The 18,403-nt window shown below is 43.1% G+C and overlaps 2 protein-coding genes across 7 annotated transcripts in view; one reads left to right on the plus strand and one right to left on the minus strand.

Annotated features, from left to right (window-relative positions):
- Positions 1-1,720, minus strand: part of LOC125735773 (uridylate-specific endoribonuclease C-like) — a 77,293-nt gene extending 75,573 nt beyond the window's left edge. The window contains exon 1 of the mRNA XM_049006251.1: positions 1,717-1,720. The gene's annotated coding sequence lies outside the window, so the exon portion shown is untranslated. The remainder of the gene's footprint in view (positions 1-1,716) is intronic.
- Positions 1,170-18,301, plus strand: pkp2 (plakophilin 2). Of its 6 annotated transcripts, none has more exons than XM_049006223.1 (14): positions 1,170-1,300; positions 2,159-2,402; positions 3,733-3,794; positions 7,176-8,335; positions 8,436-8,574; positions 9,330-9,537; positions 9,788-9,965; positions 11,965-12,082; positions 13,438-13,596; positions 14,067-14,237; positions 15,057-15,210; positions 16,030-16,207; positions 16,310-16,397; positions 17,407-18,301. In XM_049006223.1, exons 2-14 carry the CDS (start codon positions 2,201-2,203, stop codon positions 17,545-17,547), a joined length of 2,958 nt encoding a protein of 985 aa, XP_048862180.1. In that variant the 5' UTR covers positions 1,170-1,300; positions 2,159-2,200; the 3' UTR covers positions 17,548-18,301. The 6 variants fall into 6 exon arrangements, with proteins under 6 accessions (XP_048862180.1, XP_048862182.1, XP_048862185.1 ...); XM_049006225.1 differs by lacking the exon at positions 1,170-1,300 and adding an exon at positions 1,870-2,013; XM_049006228.1 differs by lacking the exon at positions 1,170-1,300 and having other exon boundaries at positions 2,029-2,402; positions 7,176-7,644; positions 8,158-8,335.
- Positions 18,302-18,403: the final 102 nt, after the last annotated feature.

Below are 18,403 nucleotides of genomic sequence, written 5' to 3' on the forward strand. Positions count from 1 at the left end.
GGCCCAGGTACAGGGTATTCTCTTAGTTATACCTTCCTGTCTGTTCAGCATTACCCTAAACAAGGCGGCTATTGTTAACGGTCAGGAAATTCTCAGATTTCACATGGAGAAACCATATCCTTCTGAGGACAGGGTGCGGAGGTGTGCAGGTCATGCATGTGGGGCAGTACACCAACGTGTTTCTGTGCATGTCGGGGGCTGAACGACAAAGGAGCAGGCAGAAGTCGGTCGGGGGAATATCTGAGTTTCCCGAAAGACACCGAGCAGGACTGAGCATGCTCATTACATCAGTGCCGTACCGACCATCATCCATGTGTTCAGCCAAACCTCTTGCCCGAGCTCCCTGTCTTCCGTCCACCTTTTTTTGAATGATTCCCAAAGACATTAAGCAGCAAAAGTGACACTGTGGGCTGTGTGTCAATCTTATACTGAGTCCCACCATTCAACAAGCTGGCACTACATAATTAATTCCTTATTATTTTGTCTGGTCTACCTCATTTTCAGGAGGGAAATTACATTTTTGAATTCAACATACTACATCAGAATCACAGTAAAACAAAACCCACAAAATGTGTAGATTGTAAGTTTCAATAAATGCCTCTATTACCTGATTTTAATGGTAGACCAAATTCAGCATAAACTATAAATATTGGAATGGAATACGTCAGCAGGTGATTGAACGTATTGCCCTAATCAACACCGGAATAATGATTAACGAAACATCTGATTCTCCGAACACCATTGTTGCAATATTATGCACAACGTGTAAGATGAGTTGCATGAAATCAAAAGCTACACTGCTAAATAAAATCCCCAGGCTTGATATAATTCTGTGGATTGAATGCCCTGTGAAACGCGGATTAAGTTTCGTTCAGGATTGTTATGGGGAAAAAAAATAAGAAAGCACATGTTCACGTAAAAGCTAAACAACCCAAACCACTATCCAGGGGGCTGTACGACGAAGCCAGATTTCTTGGCTTAGCCGGATAATCGTCGGATTTAAGGTAGACTACCTTAAACCCGACAAGTTATCCGGAAGTAAGAAATCCTGCTTCGTGTTACCGGCCCCAGGTCCCATATTTATCCTTCCCAATTATGCCGCGTTTTCTCGCTGACATTTCCTGCCTCAGCATTCGTGAGATAAGCGAGGCCCGTGCGATACTGATCTGCATACCTCCGGAATGCGGGAAACCCGTCTTTTGCCGCCACCCAGTGAACAGGAACCAGTACGGCATATGTTCGCGTCTGACTCGCAAACTTTTCCTTCTGGGGACAGTTACGGATCAGGTTTGCTCATCTGGTGCGTGGAAAAACATAAAATACAAGTTTACGCTTCAGAGTTGATATTCATTTATGCGAAGTGCAGTTGGGATTTCACAGGAACCTACCTGAAGCTAGTTCACAACAGCGTGTTAAATGCTGCAAGTTTTTAAAATGTAGTTTAAATTATTAAAAAAAAACTTCGCCAATGTAATTTAATTAAGGAGGCACGTTTATAAAATAAGAACATTAACTCCAGGATAACGACTATAGTTTATATAACCGTGGTTCCAAACACCTGTTGAATACTTACCCTTTTGGCTAATATTAAAACAACGGAAACTGCAGACTATATTTTTAATGGTGGTGTCACTGTAAAAGTATGTGTTTTGTGTCAGTCTCATGTGAAACCTAACGAGCGAGGACTCGGAGTAGCAGTTAGTACACGCGCCTCCGCCCCGTACTCAGGCGCGCGCTGTGTGACAGCTTAGCTCTTTAATGGAGAGTTTAGGACACCAATTTAGATATAGGGATTTGCACCTAAACTGCCAGAACTAGGAGTTCCTACTTTGTTCACAGTGATAAAAAATCGAGGCGTTTCCATTTTATGCCGATACTTGCACTTTCAGTCTGTTAAAATCACTACACATGTGACTTCCTTATTTAAAACGGAATGATGTTATTATTCGTCGGAAATATATATAGAATTCTGTGTTAAATAAATAAGCTTTCACCATTGGAGATGATAAAAAGGTTGGGCTGCTCATACCACACCCACTCGATACGACTCGGCGCGACTCACTGCTAGGCACAACAAAAGACTTGACGGGAGAAGTCTAATTGAACTCCTGTAGTAAACGTTCTGGGCTTTATATTTTTTTCCAACCCTTAATTACAGGACGATCGTCCAGGTTGAATAGAGCGGCGGGGAGCCAGAAGCATGTCGGAGCCAGGAGCATGGCGCTCCTTCAAGTCCGCGCAGTTCAGCATGCGCCAGCCGACGACCAGCGACTCGAGCCTGGCGCTGCCGGCGGAGGAAAACATGGCTGTGCCGTGGGAGAAGGCGCCCGATAGGAACGCGCGAGTCCAGGAGCAGGTGCGGCTGACCCTCGCGCGGAAGAAAAGGAACGCGATTTCCAACGGTAGAGTGTCAACTTTCCTGTCAAATATTTTTTAGAAAAGATTTAGAAACAGCTCGCTCTAAAGCAGGAGTGGTAAACGTCAGGTAAACCTTTCAAAAAGGTAGTTTTCAAGTTGGTAAGTTTCTCACTTTATATACTCCGACACAGTAGGTATGTGACGATTATATAAAATTATCTAGGAAATAATATATGGACGGGGAATAAGTTCGTCTTGACTCATACAAAGAAATTATGTTTCTAAAATACATGTATCATCCATTCATCTTTTTAAGCGCCTTTACCGGAATCTCGCAGGTGAACGCTTTTCGGTAACGTTCAAATGGTATCCGTCAGTACTGACATTGCTGTGCAGAAGTAACAGTACAGACCAAAAGCACGTTAAGTCTTGATCTCTTGCGCTTTCTGACAATTAGAAAGCAAAAATTTTGGCAAAACTTATTACGTGTAGAAAGCCGTCTTAAAAATAGCTGGATCCTGGCAAAAAAAAATTTATAAATCCACCCCAGCTCTGCCCTACAGTAAATGGGGCAACGCTGATGTTTAATTAATTAATCGAACTTGCATCTAGTGCAAAAAAAGTTAATAGTGTATTATCAAGTGGAAGTTAAAGTTATTTATGAATAATTAACATTTAAGGGACAGTGTTTTTTGGTATGAGATTCATTTCTTTGATAATGTTACTAGGCGTTGCGACAGTTCTACAGCTGGCAACTGAGTGCAGAACAAGCCTGGCTGTGTGCCTCCGGTTGTCCAAAGTGTATGTCATCGCTGCTGTCTCCACATGGTTGAGTGTACCATTAGCGCCCCATACTTGCATGCAAGCATGTTGCTTGTGTAAGATTTAACACGAGGGATTACAGTTGTATAGTTTCATGCCACTGCCGGGAACTACAGTAAATATATACACAACCTAAGTTACAGTAAGCTCCAGAATTTGAAAAGCTTGTCTGTTATGTACTACACACATGTATATGGATAATTAATTTACTGTCGAGGTTTAGGCAGGTTTCCATTTTAGAATACAATGGCAGTAAGAAATCTCATTTTAAGTGCGTGAGAAATGTTACATTTTAAGGATCAGCTGTGGGAACACTGATATTTAAATAGCATGAATGTGGATTTTAGTAACAGAAGTTAATACTATTAAATCTTGATGTACATGTTACAGAGCTCCCAGAAAACTACAGGATAGGTCGCATTTTTATTTTGTGACCTGTCCTGTAGCTTTCTGGGAGCTCTAACATGTATGTCACTTGTATCTCACATGTATGTGTATTTCACACAACATGAGAAGTTATTTGTCCTTACATAGAGCTGTCTGTTTTCTTAGGCAACATCTACTCCCAGGATACTACATCTGACTCTGGAAAGATACTTCAGTACTCCATGATGGTAAACTGCATTAATTACTGCTTATGTCTGTTTTGTGGTGGGCAGGGTGAGACAGGGTGGAGTAGGGTAGGGCGGGGTTACTGCTATAGCCAAAGTATTATGGCCACCAGACTCAAAATTGCTATTTGTGTATAACAGTATGTGTCTGAATTACCTTGCAGTGTACAGGCATCATGTGTAAGGTGTATCTAGTACCTTTCCAAATGATAACCAGTCTCCAGGTGTTGAAAATCAATGCACGTCTCATACATGATAGTGAGGGTCACATCAGTGTGCTTCCAGATTAGAAACACTTTGTAAAGGTTTCATTGTTCTGTGCATGGCATGGCTATGTGTGCATCAGCTGGTACCTGAGTGTATAATAAAATTGTATTGCTTATTGGAAACTGATTTTTTCTTTCTTTGTAATAGACTGTTGTCAAAAGTGACAAGCTTTGCAATGTAGAAGTTGTGTGACTGTCGAATAATAATGTTCTTATATGTTCACTGTTGAGGTAAAAAAAATAAAATACGAGAACGAGCTGGAAGTTAAAAGGTTAAATCCATTTTAACATACTATTGTTTTCCTTTTTGCTAGCAAGTATCCTGGTTTCATTTTCTACCCCAGCAATGCATACATTTGATAAAGGGATGTAGCATTGTGAAACACCTAAAATAAACTTTTTTTAAAATTTCCCATCCTTGATGAACTTAAGTCACACACTGAACTAAAGAGTTCCTGTCCTAGCGTGCTAATGATGGGTTGCATGCTTTTGGAGTACATTCATCTGTCTCAGCATGGTCTCATAACTAGCCATTGAAGTTAGAGCAGCGTTTCTCAAACTTATTTGTCCTGGGGACCAGTCATGTCAGGCTTTGGGGCTGCAGGGCCCTGCATAAATGACTGTCCCAACCCCCTGCAGATGCGTATCAGCCTAGATGGATAGATAGATAGATATTATTAATATAGATAGATAGTATTACTATTATTATTGTTGTTATTATTATTATACCTGACCTGATCTGACTGAATTTTGATTGGTGCAGAAGCGAGGTTCCACGGACCGGCAGGAACCCTCTCACGGACTGACACCGGTCTGCGGCCCATAGTTTCAGAAACTCTGGGTTAGAGCACCTAAGAATTGTTCCTGATAACTTAGATTAAGCAGAAGAATGACAAATATAGAGAGCATTTAAAAACTAATTTGAGAACCTGTACGTTGGCCCATTAAATGGGAAGACCAAAGTTTAACCAGTAAAAATAAACAAACCCATCTGCTCACAGTGAGCATGAAAGTAAGTGTTTCGTAAGTCAACAATGTCATATATATATGCCACAGGGTAGGATTATCCAGGCTAAAATATGCTACAGTAAAATCCCATTATAACGGACTTCAAGGGACCTGGCAAAGTCTGTTATATCCAGAGTTGCTGTATGCCCAGAACACAACTACAGGACAATATTTACTCATGACACACCCCAGCAGATACACTTGTGGTATAGATTATTATATTGTACATGTAGTACACCTTTACCTGACCAGATGCGTCACTATTAATAATCCCGATTACGTATCTGCACTGGATATCACCGGCACGCCATGCACCTTGTAGGCGGAGCCTGCATGTCCATTATAGCGAACAAAACTACAACTAAAAGCGGCCCTGGGGGGGCAAATTGTTTGTCCATTATAAGCTAGATTCCGTTATATGCGAGTCTGGTATATCCGATGCTTTTTCTGCAAGTTCTTAAAGGCGCACAGCCGGGACCAGCGGACCTCGTCCGTTATAGACGATATTCCGTTATAAGCGAGTCCACTATAATGGAATTTTACTGTACTGGAAATATGACACTGCGATGGGCTGGCCCCCCATCCTGGGTTGTTCCCTGCCTCGTGCCCATTGCTTCCGGGATAGGCTCCGGACCCCCCGCGACCCAGTAGGATAAGCGGTTTGGAAAATGGATGGATGGATGGAAATATGACATCCAGAACATGAGAAGAGGCATCAACCTGGGAGAGTGTCAGCATCCTCCTTACTGTGCAGCATGGTGGTAGAAGGATGACGTTATGGGGCGTTACATCAGTTCGGATTGGGAACGTTGCGAATAAAGAGGAAGCTGGTCATAAAATCAGCTTCCCCCTTCAGCCGTGTTTTTAAAAAGTAGAGTGAGTATGGATGATTTCTGCATAATGACCATTCATATTGACCTTGTCTGACTTTACTTAAGGAGACAGAAATTACTGCCTATGGATGTGTGAGCCACTGGAGCTATTTTTACAGTCTTAATGCGTCAGCATTTATTGTCCTGCCTTATCGTTTTGAGTCTCTGTCTGCCTGGTGTTTTGCTGGGTGAACCATGTTTTTCCTAAACTCTCCCATGTGATCGATTATGCTCTCAGTAAAATACAAAATATTATTCTGCAAGCTCACTTCACCCATTCTACTTACTGCAGATAATTCATTTTCTGTAGCATATTCTTGAAAAATACAATATAGTACCTATACAGTACATGTTGCTGAAATCCAATTACTGCTCCTTACTAAATCAGTAATGTTTGCTGAGTCACTTGTTAGCTAAAAGTATTATGACAGATGCAGTCTTTCATTTCAGATGTTAGTGAAGGTACTGGTAACTGGTGTGATCCTGAATTCTTGTTTTCCTGTTAAAAATAAGATAATTATATCTTATATACTGTTAATTAATTTTTTTGGTCATTATGTGTGCTGGGAAATGGATTAAGCAACTCGTAGACTGGAGAGTACTTCATTCAGATGGATGTGGAAGTTCACAAACTACACTTCCCCCTTACTTCCTAATGCACAAGATACTTCAGATGTTGGTGAAATTCAGCACTTATTATATGTCACATAGTCTTTATAATGGGACAGTAGACAACCAGTCTGATTTCGGGTTGCTTTTTTTGACAGCTATATTAAAAGATAGTAAAGGCCAGATCGCATTCATATGAAAAAAGTGAAACTGAGGTACTAGACAGCACCCCTTCATTCATATTTCCAGTGTAGAACTTGTGGGACAGGTAACAGGAGGTGCTTTCCAGCACAGAAAGCAGGGATTCCAGCAGCGTGCCTGGCCTACAGAATATGGCACGGTCTGTACAAGAAGGCAGCAAGTCTGCACCTTTGCCAAGCTTCTTCTTATGAAAGAAAAAATGATGCCAGTAATGTGAGGTTTACCCTTAAGGACAAACGATTGGATTCTTAACACTAATATGTCACATTGTATTGGGGTTTTCCATTTTGCTGGTTTTCAGATTGTCACTTTTTGCGTTTTGTTTTTTTAATTGCTTCTCTGAAGATGTATTTTTAAAAACATGTAAAGGTCTAACCTGTGGTAAGCTAACATGCTGAAGTGTTTGTATACATGTGATTCTTTTAAAGGCACAGTCACCTCTGCATCTAGGATCCATGGGGATGTACAGCCTGAAAAGGCTGCCACACAGAGGAGAATTGTCCCCCAAGTCAAGCCCTGTCCTGTCCCACCGCACACTTTTTGGATCGCAAAACTCTGGAACAGGCTGTCAGGGGGCCTACACTCTACCTGCAGCCAGAAATTTCAAGCATTACACTCACTCAGAAATGCTACGCAGCCAGGGAGTACAGGCCCCTCCGCAGACAAACCAGAACAAGGGCAGCCTGCACAGATCTTACAGGAAACAGAGATTCCTCCCTGGTCAGCAACAGGTAGGCAGCCTGACCGCAGGCCGAAGGAAAGGCAAGGACCAAGGCAACAGGCAGGATTCCTGTGCGGCTTCATTTGCTAGCATGGAGCTGGACAGTCGGGTGGAGCAGACAGGGAGTATGAAGGCTGCTGCCAAGCTGGAGAAGCAGAATGGTCAACAACAGGCAGGTAGCCTGTCCCTCCTAACCGCAGGCCAAGGGAAAGGCAAGGACCAAGGCAACAGGCAGGATTCCTGTGTGGCTTCATTTGCTAGCATGGAGCTGGACAGTCGGGTGGGGCAGACAGGGAGTATGAAGGCTGCTGCCAAGCTGGAGAAGCAGAATGGTCAACAACAGGCAGGTAGCCTGTCCCTCCTAACCGCAGGCCAAGGGAAAGGCAAGGACCAAGGCAACAGGCAGGATTCCTGTGTGGCTTCATTTGCTAGCATGGAGCTGGACAGTCGGGTGGGGCAGACAGGGAGTATGAAGGCTGCTGCCAAGCTGGAGAAGCAGAATGGTCAACAACAGGCAGGTAGCCTGTCCCTCCTAACCGCAGGCCGAGGGAAAGGCAAGGACCAAGGCAACAGGCAGGACTTCTGTACAACTTCGTTTGCTAGCAATGAGCTGGACAGTTGGGTGAAGCAGACAGTGAATATGAAGGCTGCTGCCAAGCTGGAGGAGCAGAATGGTCAACAACAGGCAGGTAGCCTGTCCCTCCTAACCGCAGGCCGAGGGAAAGGCAAGGACCAAGGCAACAGGCAGGACTTCTGTACAACTTCGTTTGCTAGCAATGAGCTGGACAGTTGGGTGAAGCAGACAGTGAATATGAAGGCTGCTGCCAAGCTGGAGAACCAGAATGGTGTTCGTGTAATGAATGGGCGGTAAGGGCTTCATGAAAAGTCCATTTTGTTGTTGCTCTCAGACTGAGATGATGGCCTCAAGGGTGTGTCCCTTACTAACATGCGATTGGCTCTTATGCAGGAAGGAAGAGGGCCACATATCAGCACTGACACTGGAGAGGGCCGTGAAGCAGCTCTCCAGCACCAACCCAGACTTGCAGGTTTCTTCTGCATGTTACATCCAGCACCAATGCTTCGTCAATCCACGGTGTAAGAAGAGGGTAAGTCAAGCACCAGCATAACCAGCAAGAGGGTCTCTGAACCAGTATGACACAGGGCTCCCACAGTGTTGGCACCGGTCCTGTCAGTGTTCACTCTGAAAATCTATCCACAGTGATGCAGTAGTTCAAGCTTGTGGCTCAGGTCATTCTGACAATGTAATCTCAGTTGGAGGCCTGTTCAGACAGGAGACGGATTCCTTTGCCGTGCCTGATGAAAAGCCACTTGTTATTTGACCGGCTTTCAGGCAGAACCTAGAGATAATTCCATGAAAGCAATGATTCTCGTCATTCTCTGCAAGGCACAAAACATAACAGACACAAAAGTTTACCCAACTTTGCTGATATTCTTCAGAATGTCATTTTCTTTCACTGTTATTGATCTGCTGCTGCTGCTGCTGCTGGTACATGGAGATCTTCACATCTTCACCATATAAACGTGCCCCTCATTGTTGCCTCTGATTGTAATCCCGTGTCTTCATGAAATTAAAGCACATGATTTGGCAGTTCTGTCATCTTATACAGCAGAAGCATAGTCAGCCATTTCATCGTAGAGATTGACAGCTTTAAGGTTCTGGTTCTAGTTTAAGGTTCTAGTTCTGAACTCTGGGTAGTATCTGGCTTATCTTTAAAACTCCCCCAAAGAACAATGTGAAGACCCAGATCCTTGCTGACAATGCTGTTAATCCTATGCGTAGCCTGTTTTGCCCTCTGTAATATATATGAAGTGCATTCCTCATCTCTCTGCGTGACTCCAGCTACTCAGGTTCGGTGGCATTCGAATGCTGCTCCAAGTACTTGGAAGTGACAATGAAGAGCTGCAGAAGGCTAGCATCAGCGCGCTGCGCAATGCTGTTTATGGAGAAGATGAAAACAAGAAGGAAGTGCAGGATCAGAATGGCATTATAACCCTGCTTAACCTGCTAAGCTCCACCAGAGACATAGAAACAAGGGTGCAGCTCACAGGTTAGTGGGCTGAAACAGGGGGCCAGTGGGAGCGACCCATTGGTGTGGGGTGGAAGCCAATGGAATGTCTTAAATTTCAGATCCAGGTAGTTTATCATAACGCTGCTTTCAATTATTATTATTGTTGTTTATTCACTACAGAAATAGTCACATAACTTATTTGTGGTGTTAGTATCAGCAAAACCATGTTTGTAGCCCTTGTGGGTCAAGCTGAGGATGTTCCCTGAAAAACTACACTCTTCTAACCCAGGTTTGCTGTGGAACCTATCATCCCACGACTGTCTGAAGGATCAAATCTGCAAAGAGGGCCTAGAGATCCTTACGGAGTCTGTCATTATACCCTGCTCGGGTATTGCTGAGGGGGACAATCCTAAAGACGACCTCCTGGTCCACCCAGAAATTTTCTACAATGCTACAGGCTGTCTGCGGTAGGTGGTCTGCACTGGGACCTCATCCTCAAAGGGTAATTTGTCCTTTTAAAGCTGGTATCTCCTACTGACCGGGATAGTAGCCTGTGAGCAGGAGTCTCCGTGCCCCATTGCAGTGACGATGGAGAAAGAATAATTTGATCAGATTTGAGCATTTTACAAATAAGTCAGTGGATTCAGTCAACCCCTCCTTAGGACAAAGCTTTGGTAGAGAACAAAGTAAAGTGTTTTTAGGCCATCAGTATCCAAAGGTGTGAGCTCTTCCTGCCCTGGGCAGAGCAAGGTACAGACACTATGAAGCATAGATAATGGGGTGCAGACAGTATGAGGCACAGATAATGGGGTACAGACAGTATGAGGCACAGATAATGGGGTACAGACAGTATGAGGCACAGATAATGGGCTATAGACAGTATGAGGCACAGATAATGGGGTACAGACAGTATGAGGCACAGATAATGGGGTACAGACAGTATGAGGCACAGATAATGGGGTACAGACAGTACGAATGGTACAAAGACAGCATAAAACACAACTCTGATATATTCTTGTGGCTGCAGAGCTTCTAGCACATCATCCATTTTGACTGTCTTGTTTGGCCTTTAGCTTAGGAGTTTATCAGCTGGTTGAAACGCAGAGCCAGTATCGAAAGAATGGGTGTCTGCCAACCCCAAAATAACAGCAAGGCACTGTCACACAGTACTGCAATTTCTCACAAAGCCACACCGGTTGCTGTGTCTCCAAGCGCACTCTGAACTGCAGAGAACGAGACTGAGGGGAATTCGTGGTCTGTTGGGCATTGATATGTTTGACTGACTGTTTCTGCTTTTCTTTTGGGTGTGAGCCAAGGATTTTTGGTGCTTAGAGTTTACCGCATTTCCCTGTGTCTCATGGGTAACAGGAACCTGACTCCATCCTTAAAAGCATCTGCGCTCTCACGGGTTACGGTTGCTGAGCAACCTTTCTGATCAGCGACCTGCTCTAACTAAATAATTCATTAATTGTGTTTATTCCTGAGAAACAAAATGTACTACTCAAAATAAGGTACTACCAGTCAGCTTGTATGTGAGTCTAATTATATATTTGTTAGCTGTTAAATAACGCAGTACTGGGTCTGAATGCACATTTTTGGTAACACTTTAAGTGCACCTTCATAATGCATTCATAGAACATTCAGTGCACCTTCATAATGCATTCATAGAACATCCCATAACAGCTTTAATATACATTAATAACAAACATTACATGATTACACAATTATAATGTTTGCTGTTATTATATAATGTTTGTTATGATGTTTATGTGAATACATTATGAAGGTGCACTGAACATTTTATGAATGCAATATAAAAGCATTATGAAGGTGCAGTTAATGTAAAGCGTTACTGATTTTTTTAAAGTTATGAGAATTACAAAGGTAGATGTTAAGTGGGTATTTTATCTTTTAACATGATGGGTTATTTTTATGTGGTGAACGCAAGACTTTACCACATATTTTTAATAAGAGAATTAATAGGAAGTTGGGCCTTTGCTGTTAATGTGGAACGAGGAGTTTTTAAAGTTATTAGAATGCTGTGAATTTTATGAATCATAACAATGGAATAATTAGGTCCACACTCTATACATTGAAATATATAACTAATAACATTCCAGAAATGGTAACCGGGACCTAAGTTTGCGTCTCATAATTGTCTGTGTATTCTGGGTTGTAGTGTCCGTAACTAGCCATTCATTCGAGAGTTAATAGTTTAACAGCAAGCATAACTTGTACTACTTGACCTCCTGATTGTTGACTTTGGTTTAATGAGTGTAAATGATATTGTCTTTTGTGCCAAAGTGTTGTGTGCTTAATTTCTCTGCTCAGCTAGATCATTCATATCTCGGCTGAAACCTACAACCCTCGGAGGTGGGGCTGCTTTTATTGTCAGTCCAAGGGTCGGTGTTTTGAATGAGTTTTCCCTCCTTTGTCTTAGTGTATTTGCATTTGTGTCACCTGCAGCAACCTCAGTTCAAATGGGCCTCACACTCGCACAGACATGCGGAATTGCAACGACCTCATCGATGCACTGGTCCATTATGTGCAAAGGACCATTGCGGATCACAAAGCTGATGACAAGGTAACACCATACTTAAACCGCTACAGAACAAGCAAGGGCTCTAGCAAACCAAGTGGCTCTGCAGGATCAAAGTGTGCAGGTGGGCATTATTACGTTAGGTGCGGCAAATGGAACCATCCGTACTTAAGGCTGACATTCAAATAATCTGAAATGCGACGTGCCCAAACAAATTCGATGTTGGTAGCCAGTATAACAGACTGGCACTGTGATGGTGGGAAATATTGAAGTAGAATTTAGGGTAGATGGTGACGATGTCCTCAAAGTGTGTGTTTCATTCACATGCAAGTTACCATGCTGTTATGGTTGTGTATCAAAGCAGAGCTCGCCCTGTCCTGGTAAATAGGTCAAACTTTTGGCCTAATATATCGTACTTTATTAGTGCAGTGAAATAAGGGAATCATCAGTGCGACATGTCATTTATCTCCCTGCTGTTAGACAGCCTCACCTCCTCAGTTGGCACAGAGACATGCTTACTGCTCCCTGCTGGAGGCAGGAGGAGTGACTCCTCATGCACATTCATGAGCTGTTAAAAACCCCCAGTGTCACTTTACCATAAGAAGCCAAGAGCAGATCAGTTCAGGCTGGATGTATTTGTTTATCAGGCTTTATCGAGATATAACCTGGAAGCAAGATTGTAAGCTTAACAAAGCAATAATCACAGGGCAGATCTGATTTGTGTGTGTTGAGCCCTAATTAATCTCTTGATGTGCCATCAAAATATTTTTTAGGAAAAAGCAGCAATAATTAATAGAAAGTGCACCTAAATTTAGTTATATTTTTAAAAAATGTAATTAAAAATAATCAGACGTCCATCCCTCAAAAGAAAAGTACTGAATTTTTAAGTTCATTGACTATTAAGGGATGTAGACGGCAAAGACCAGTCTTCCTTTCAGACCTCTGTCCCACTAGGAATGACTCTGCATGAATCGTACCTAACACTATGGTCAAGCTTGTCACTGCCACCATCACTCCACTTACAGCGTCTACAGAAAACTTCTGTTTTCAGTAAGACAATTTGTAAATACTCCATATATTTATTTTCCCAGAGCCATTTGGAGTCTGTCCCAGGAAACACAGGGCACACCCTGGGTGGGATGCCAGTCCATCACAGGACATGCACATGCAAGCACTCACACACACCATTGTAATCAATGCATTGCGAGACTTTTTAAAAAATTAACCTCTTGTTGCATACGTGAAGAAAAATCACAGAAGTAAATGCGACTATTTTATGCTAGTAGGGAAAAAAACCTGTTATAATTCGTTTTGTTACAGCTTGACAGTAGGGGAAACGGCATGATTCAGTCATCCTCAGCTGTGAAAACGGCTTCTTACACCCACTTTTCTGCTCCCAGTCCACAGAGAACTGCGTCTGCATCCTGCACAACCTGTCTTTCCAGATGGATGCGGAAGAACTCCAAGGCCGGCCCACTCCACAGCAGCACCCGGCCCCTGTCGTTAAGGTGGCCGGCTGCTTTGGATCACGCAGCAAAGAGATTGCGCAGGTCACATCGGTAGGGGCTGCGACCCTGTTCCCCCACAATGCCGTTCCAGGGTGTTGGACATATGACACATCTCAGACTTTTGGCACATGGTGTCCCGAGTGCCACTTTACTCGGTTTACTCACAGCTTTCATGTGTATTTTAAGTTGAAAGTCAGGCTGGTTGTGCTGTGTCAGGATGCTGGTAAGCAGTGCCACACAGGATTAAGATTAGATAACTAATATTCCTTTGAACCGAAGTAATGCTTATGCATGTCTAAGGATTTTCTGACTCGCTTATTTCCTTGGTATCCAAACATTTCAACCGTTTCTACCCCTGGCAACAAATCAGGTCTTTATAGGAAGCCATGCCACCATTGTAGAATGGAGTAAAGCTAGGAAATAAGCCGACAAATATTGAAAAATTATTGTGCTTTTTTGGAACATACAAGTGGCATTTTTCCTTCTAACTGGCTGAACTTCTGGCAAATCTGTTCAAGCAGCTCCCCTCACAGGAGGAAAAGATAAAAGAGGCTAACCCCCAGGGCAAGGAGTGGCTATCAAGTTACCCCGCGGCACGCATGTACCTGTCGCTTATGGCCCGCAGCAATCGCAAGGGCACACTGGAGGCAGCCATTGGGGCACTGCTGAATGCCACTTCCGGCATCGGAATGGTAACTATAACAACAGCATTCTGCATAGACGCAAGCTGACCTAGGAGTATTCCCTGAGTGCTCATGTTCACTAAACAGCCAAAAGTATGAGGACAACCCCATTTAGAGGAATTTCCTGTTTAATCCACACCCACTGTTGACAGATGTTTAATTAAGCACACGGTTATGCAGCAGACATTATCAGCAGAAAGGGTGGTGGTTGTACAAGAGAGGTTAGTGACTCTCTACTTGGCGCCATTATAGGACGCCGTATTTACAAGGAGTCGGTTCTCCACATTCCTGCCCTGCTGTCCTGGTAAAATAGAAGTGAAGTGATTGTAAAGGACAGAACTTCTGGGAACAAGTTCAGTTGTGAAGTGGTCAGCCACACAAACTCAGAAAGGGACCAGATCACTCAACATCAGTATCCAACCTGAGTGGCAGCAAATCCAGCCATGTATCAGCATCTAATGGAAAGCTTTCCCAGAACATTAGCGGCTATTAAAGCAACAATGAACTGACCAACGTCATTTTAATACCCTTGGTTTCGTAATGAGATGTTGGACAAGCTGGTGTCCACAAACTTTGAGTTATAGTGTATCTCCCATAGGCTGACTGTTGGCCTGTAACCGTGATGAACACAACAAAATGACAAAATGATAAGCTGATAGCTTGAATATTAATATTAAAACATATAGTCCGGACTATATTATGGGACTGAAAAATGAATTGAGCACTCTAAAATAGTTTAGCAGGTGGCATACTGACATAGCAAAGGCAACAGTCAACAGTCCTTACAGGTTCACTGCTGCATTCTGTAAGCATGAGTGTCTCTGGCAGAAGCAGAAAGTCATGGCCCAGGCCATCGTGAGAACGGAGAAGAGCCTGCCGAATCTGAAGAGGATGCTGTACAACCAAGAGTACGACGTGAGGACAGTCGCGCTGTCCTTGTTGAATAACATCTCTCGCCACCACGAGCTGCACGATGAACTGGGTGAGTTTCCCAGCCAGATGATTTTGTCCAAGAAAGCTCAGCATCATAGAGCCAGGCCAGCTTAGGGGTTAAGGGCTTCAAAGACCTAATAGTTTTATGTTGACAGTCAAAATATAAGCAGATGTGTTTAACCATTGTAGGGATTTTGGCATTTTTATCCATATAGGCTGTCAGGGGTTATTTATATCCCCAAACACATCAGGAAAGCCTGAAATATGTTACAGTCTTATTTCAGCATTAAGAACTGGCCCATTTTTTAAATTTGAATACCTTTTTGACCACAGAATGGGTGTCAACGCACTACTTTCACCTCCATCATACCCATGTGTCACTAGGATATAACATCCATCCATCCATTTTCCAAACCGCTTATCCTATTGGGTCGCGGGGGGTCCGGAGCCTATCCCGGAAGCAATGGGCACGAGGCAGGGAACAACCCAGGATGGGGGGCCAGCCCATCGCAGTAGGATATAACAATAAAAATTTATTTCATGCCTAAAATGTGATGACTTGTGCTTTTTTAATCGATTTTGATCTCTTTAATGCAATTTAGCACATTTCATTCATGATTAAGTTTACGGGTGTTTTCATGGATGAATAGTACAATCTTCAACCCTAATTTATGCAAATCCCATTCAATTAAATTTGGGGATCATGTTTAAACACTGATAAACGGTATTCCTGCCATTATGACTGTACCTGCACCTGCATTGTGTCTCCATAGGTTGCGCCACACTCCACATGCTCCATTTTTGTAGGAAAATTAGAGCAGTAGGATAACCAGTGATCAATAACTAAAAGGCTTTTTCGGCTCTGCAGTGTCACAGGTCTTACGTGAACTGATCAACATGCTGCCAGTCCAATCCAGTGAAGAAATGCCCATTGAGATTACCTTGCTACTCTGTCGCATCCTTACCAACCTGAGCCAGTACGAAATCAAGCATGCGGAGGCTATCATCAACCATGGCGGCCTGGCGAGGATCATGAACATCAAGGGGTACAAGCAGCCTTTCTGCAGGCCCTGTGCCGCAACCGTGATCACCATGTTCTTTGGCGATCAGCGCTAATGCTAACCCTTCTACCACTGCCCATGTTTCAGGATCAGCTCTCCCAAGGTCTGCGAAGCTGTTTCACCCTTGCTCCAAGCCATGTGGCAACACAAAGACCTGCGTCCTTCATACATCAATGTAAGGAGAATCGGGGAAATGGGGTAGCGGTTTGCCACAGCCCTTCTGAACTGGAAATTAAGTGGTGGTGCTGTTCGTACTAACAAAAATGTCGTGGTATCCAGTTCATGTATATGTAGGTAATAAAATGACTGATGCAGAAGTTATAGTTTTCTATGTCTGGAATTAATTATTAGCTACTGTTATAAAGAAAAGATGGAAAAAATACTGTCACTCTGTCTCAGTGGATATAGAGGGGTCTATTTGAAAAAGGTTAAAGATGCATTGCCGGTAATGAACAGGCTAGTGTTAAGTGTGAAAATCTGTTCTTGCTAACCCCTGTAGCCTCTGGCCCATTCCTGATCTACTGTACTACTGCCTGACAAACTCTAAAACCGTTGATTCCTTTATGGGTATCAAACTGTTATCATTTAGGGTTTGTAAAAGAGGAGCTGTTATCTTGTGAAATGTAAATTGTGGATTGGTATGTTAGAAATGCGTTCCTAAATGGCATCCGAATGATGTAGGTTTTGTTTTTATGGACAGTGTTTCGCGGTGATGGTGAATGGGACGGTTTCACACAATGAAACTCATTGTGTCAAAGGCTGTTTCCTTTCCCTCGTGGGTATAACACAAGCCTGTCACTGCCATCAGCACCGTTCAGGCTTCCTGTGCTGTCGGTTTTTATCCTGGTGATTTTATCATTCATTGGTGGATTTTGTGGGCAGGTTATTTACTTTACCACCTGGCAGTCCTACTTTTGTTGTCGATACTATCTAATTCTGGCTGTCCGATCATGTCAATGTCCATAAACCATAACCTCCAAGATGACATTTTAATTCATTTGGTTTGGCTTAAAAGGTGATAAAGTAAAGTAGCACTTAATATTATCCACACTTTGGATGGATATCTTGCAGCTCTCAATGGGCCAGTTCTTTACCTTGTCTCAGTGCTGCCCTCTGTGGTGTGGATGCTGAATCTCATGTAAGCTGCCATTCATACGGTTTCAACTGTTTTAACCCCTGTATAGGCTGGATACAGGAAGGGAGATTTCATCAAGAGCAGGACAAAGAAAGCTGCCAGTTTTGCAGGGAATACTGAAGAACCAAACATGAACTGGAGGCTGCCAAAAAGACCACCACCTAGTGGCAGTGGAAAGCCGAGCAGCTGATCCAGCAGCTTCGTCCTATTCCTTTTCTTTGCATTAATGCCCTCAGTGCCAGAATGAGTTATTTGTTACTGACAAAGGAGAAATGTAATTTACAGGAACAAAATATAATTGTGAAAGAGTGAGGTAGGTCATCCCAGGGAGAGAGATGATATTTTTGCATGTTTGAATACTCTTTATATTAATGAAGTCTACAGCTGAACAGCTTGAACTGTCAGTTTGTTGATAAATTGCACATGTAAATATTGTATATCCGGGACTGTTCCCTGTATCAAATTGTACCAGGCCAAATATCAGGTACCTGTAACCAGCACAAACATACAATATTGCAATAAAACTTAATCATAATTCACAGCCCACAACGACAGCTATGTAGCCTGAGCAGATGGGCCATGTCCACACTCACTTCACACAAACACACAATATAAGCTTCCCAAGAAAGAGTGTTTAAGTTGGTGGCAGTGACAGGAGTGTGACCTGACCTTGGTATGAGTGCCCCAGAGCTGTGAGGTGTGGGCCAGAGAAGCAGCTCCGATTTGTGATGCGATAGGTAACTGGAATAGGGAATATTCCACTGGAATAGGGATCTGCCATGTCCTGAAGGACCTGGGTTTGAATCCTGTGGCCAGCAGAGTGCCCATGTTGCTGTTGGGCCCTAGAGTGAGACCCTTAATGAAAACTAAAGAATTCTTCTGTCGTTTATGTAAATAAATTAATAAACTAAAAATGCTTCAATGAATAAAGCATCTTATCCAGAGTCATGATGCAATGGGGTCATCTTACTGTGCATATGGATTTTACCATTTCAGAATGTGCCCCCCCCCCCCACCAACTGTTTGTGTAAATCAAGACTACAGCA

The sequence above is a fragment of the Brienomyrus brachyistius genome, chromosome 1 (genome assembly GCF_023856365.1).
Source record: "Brienomyrus brachyistius isolate T26 chromosome 1, BBRACH_0.4, whole genome shotgun sequence".
NCBI classification, from domain to species: domain Eukaryota; kingdom Metazoa; phylum Chordata; class Actinopteri; order Osteoglossiformes; family Mormyridae; genus Brienomyrus; species Brienomyrus brachyistius.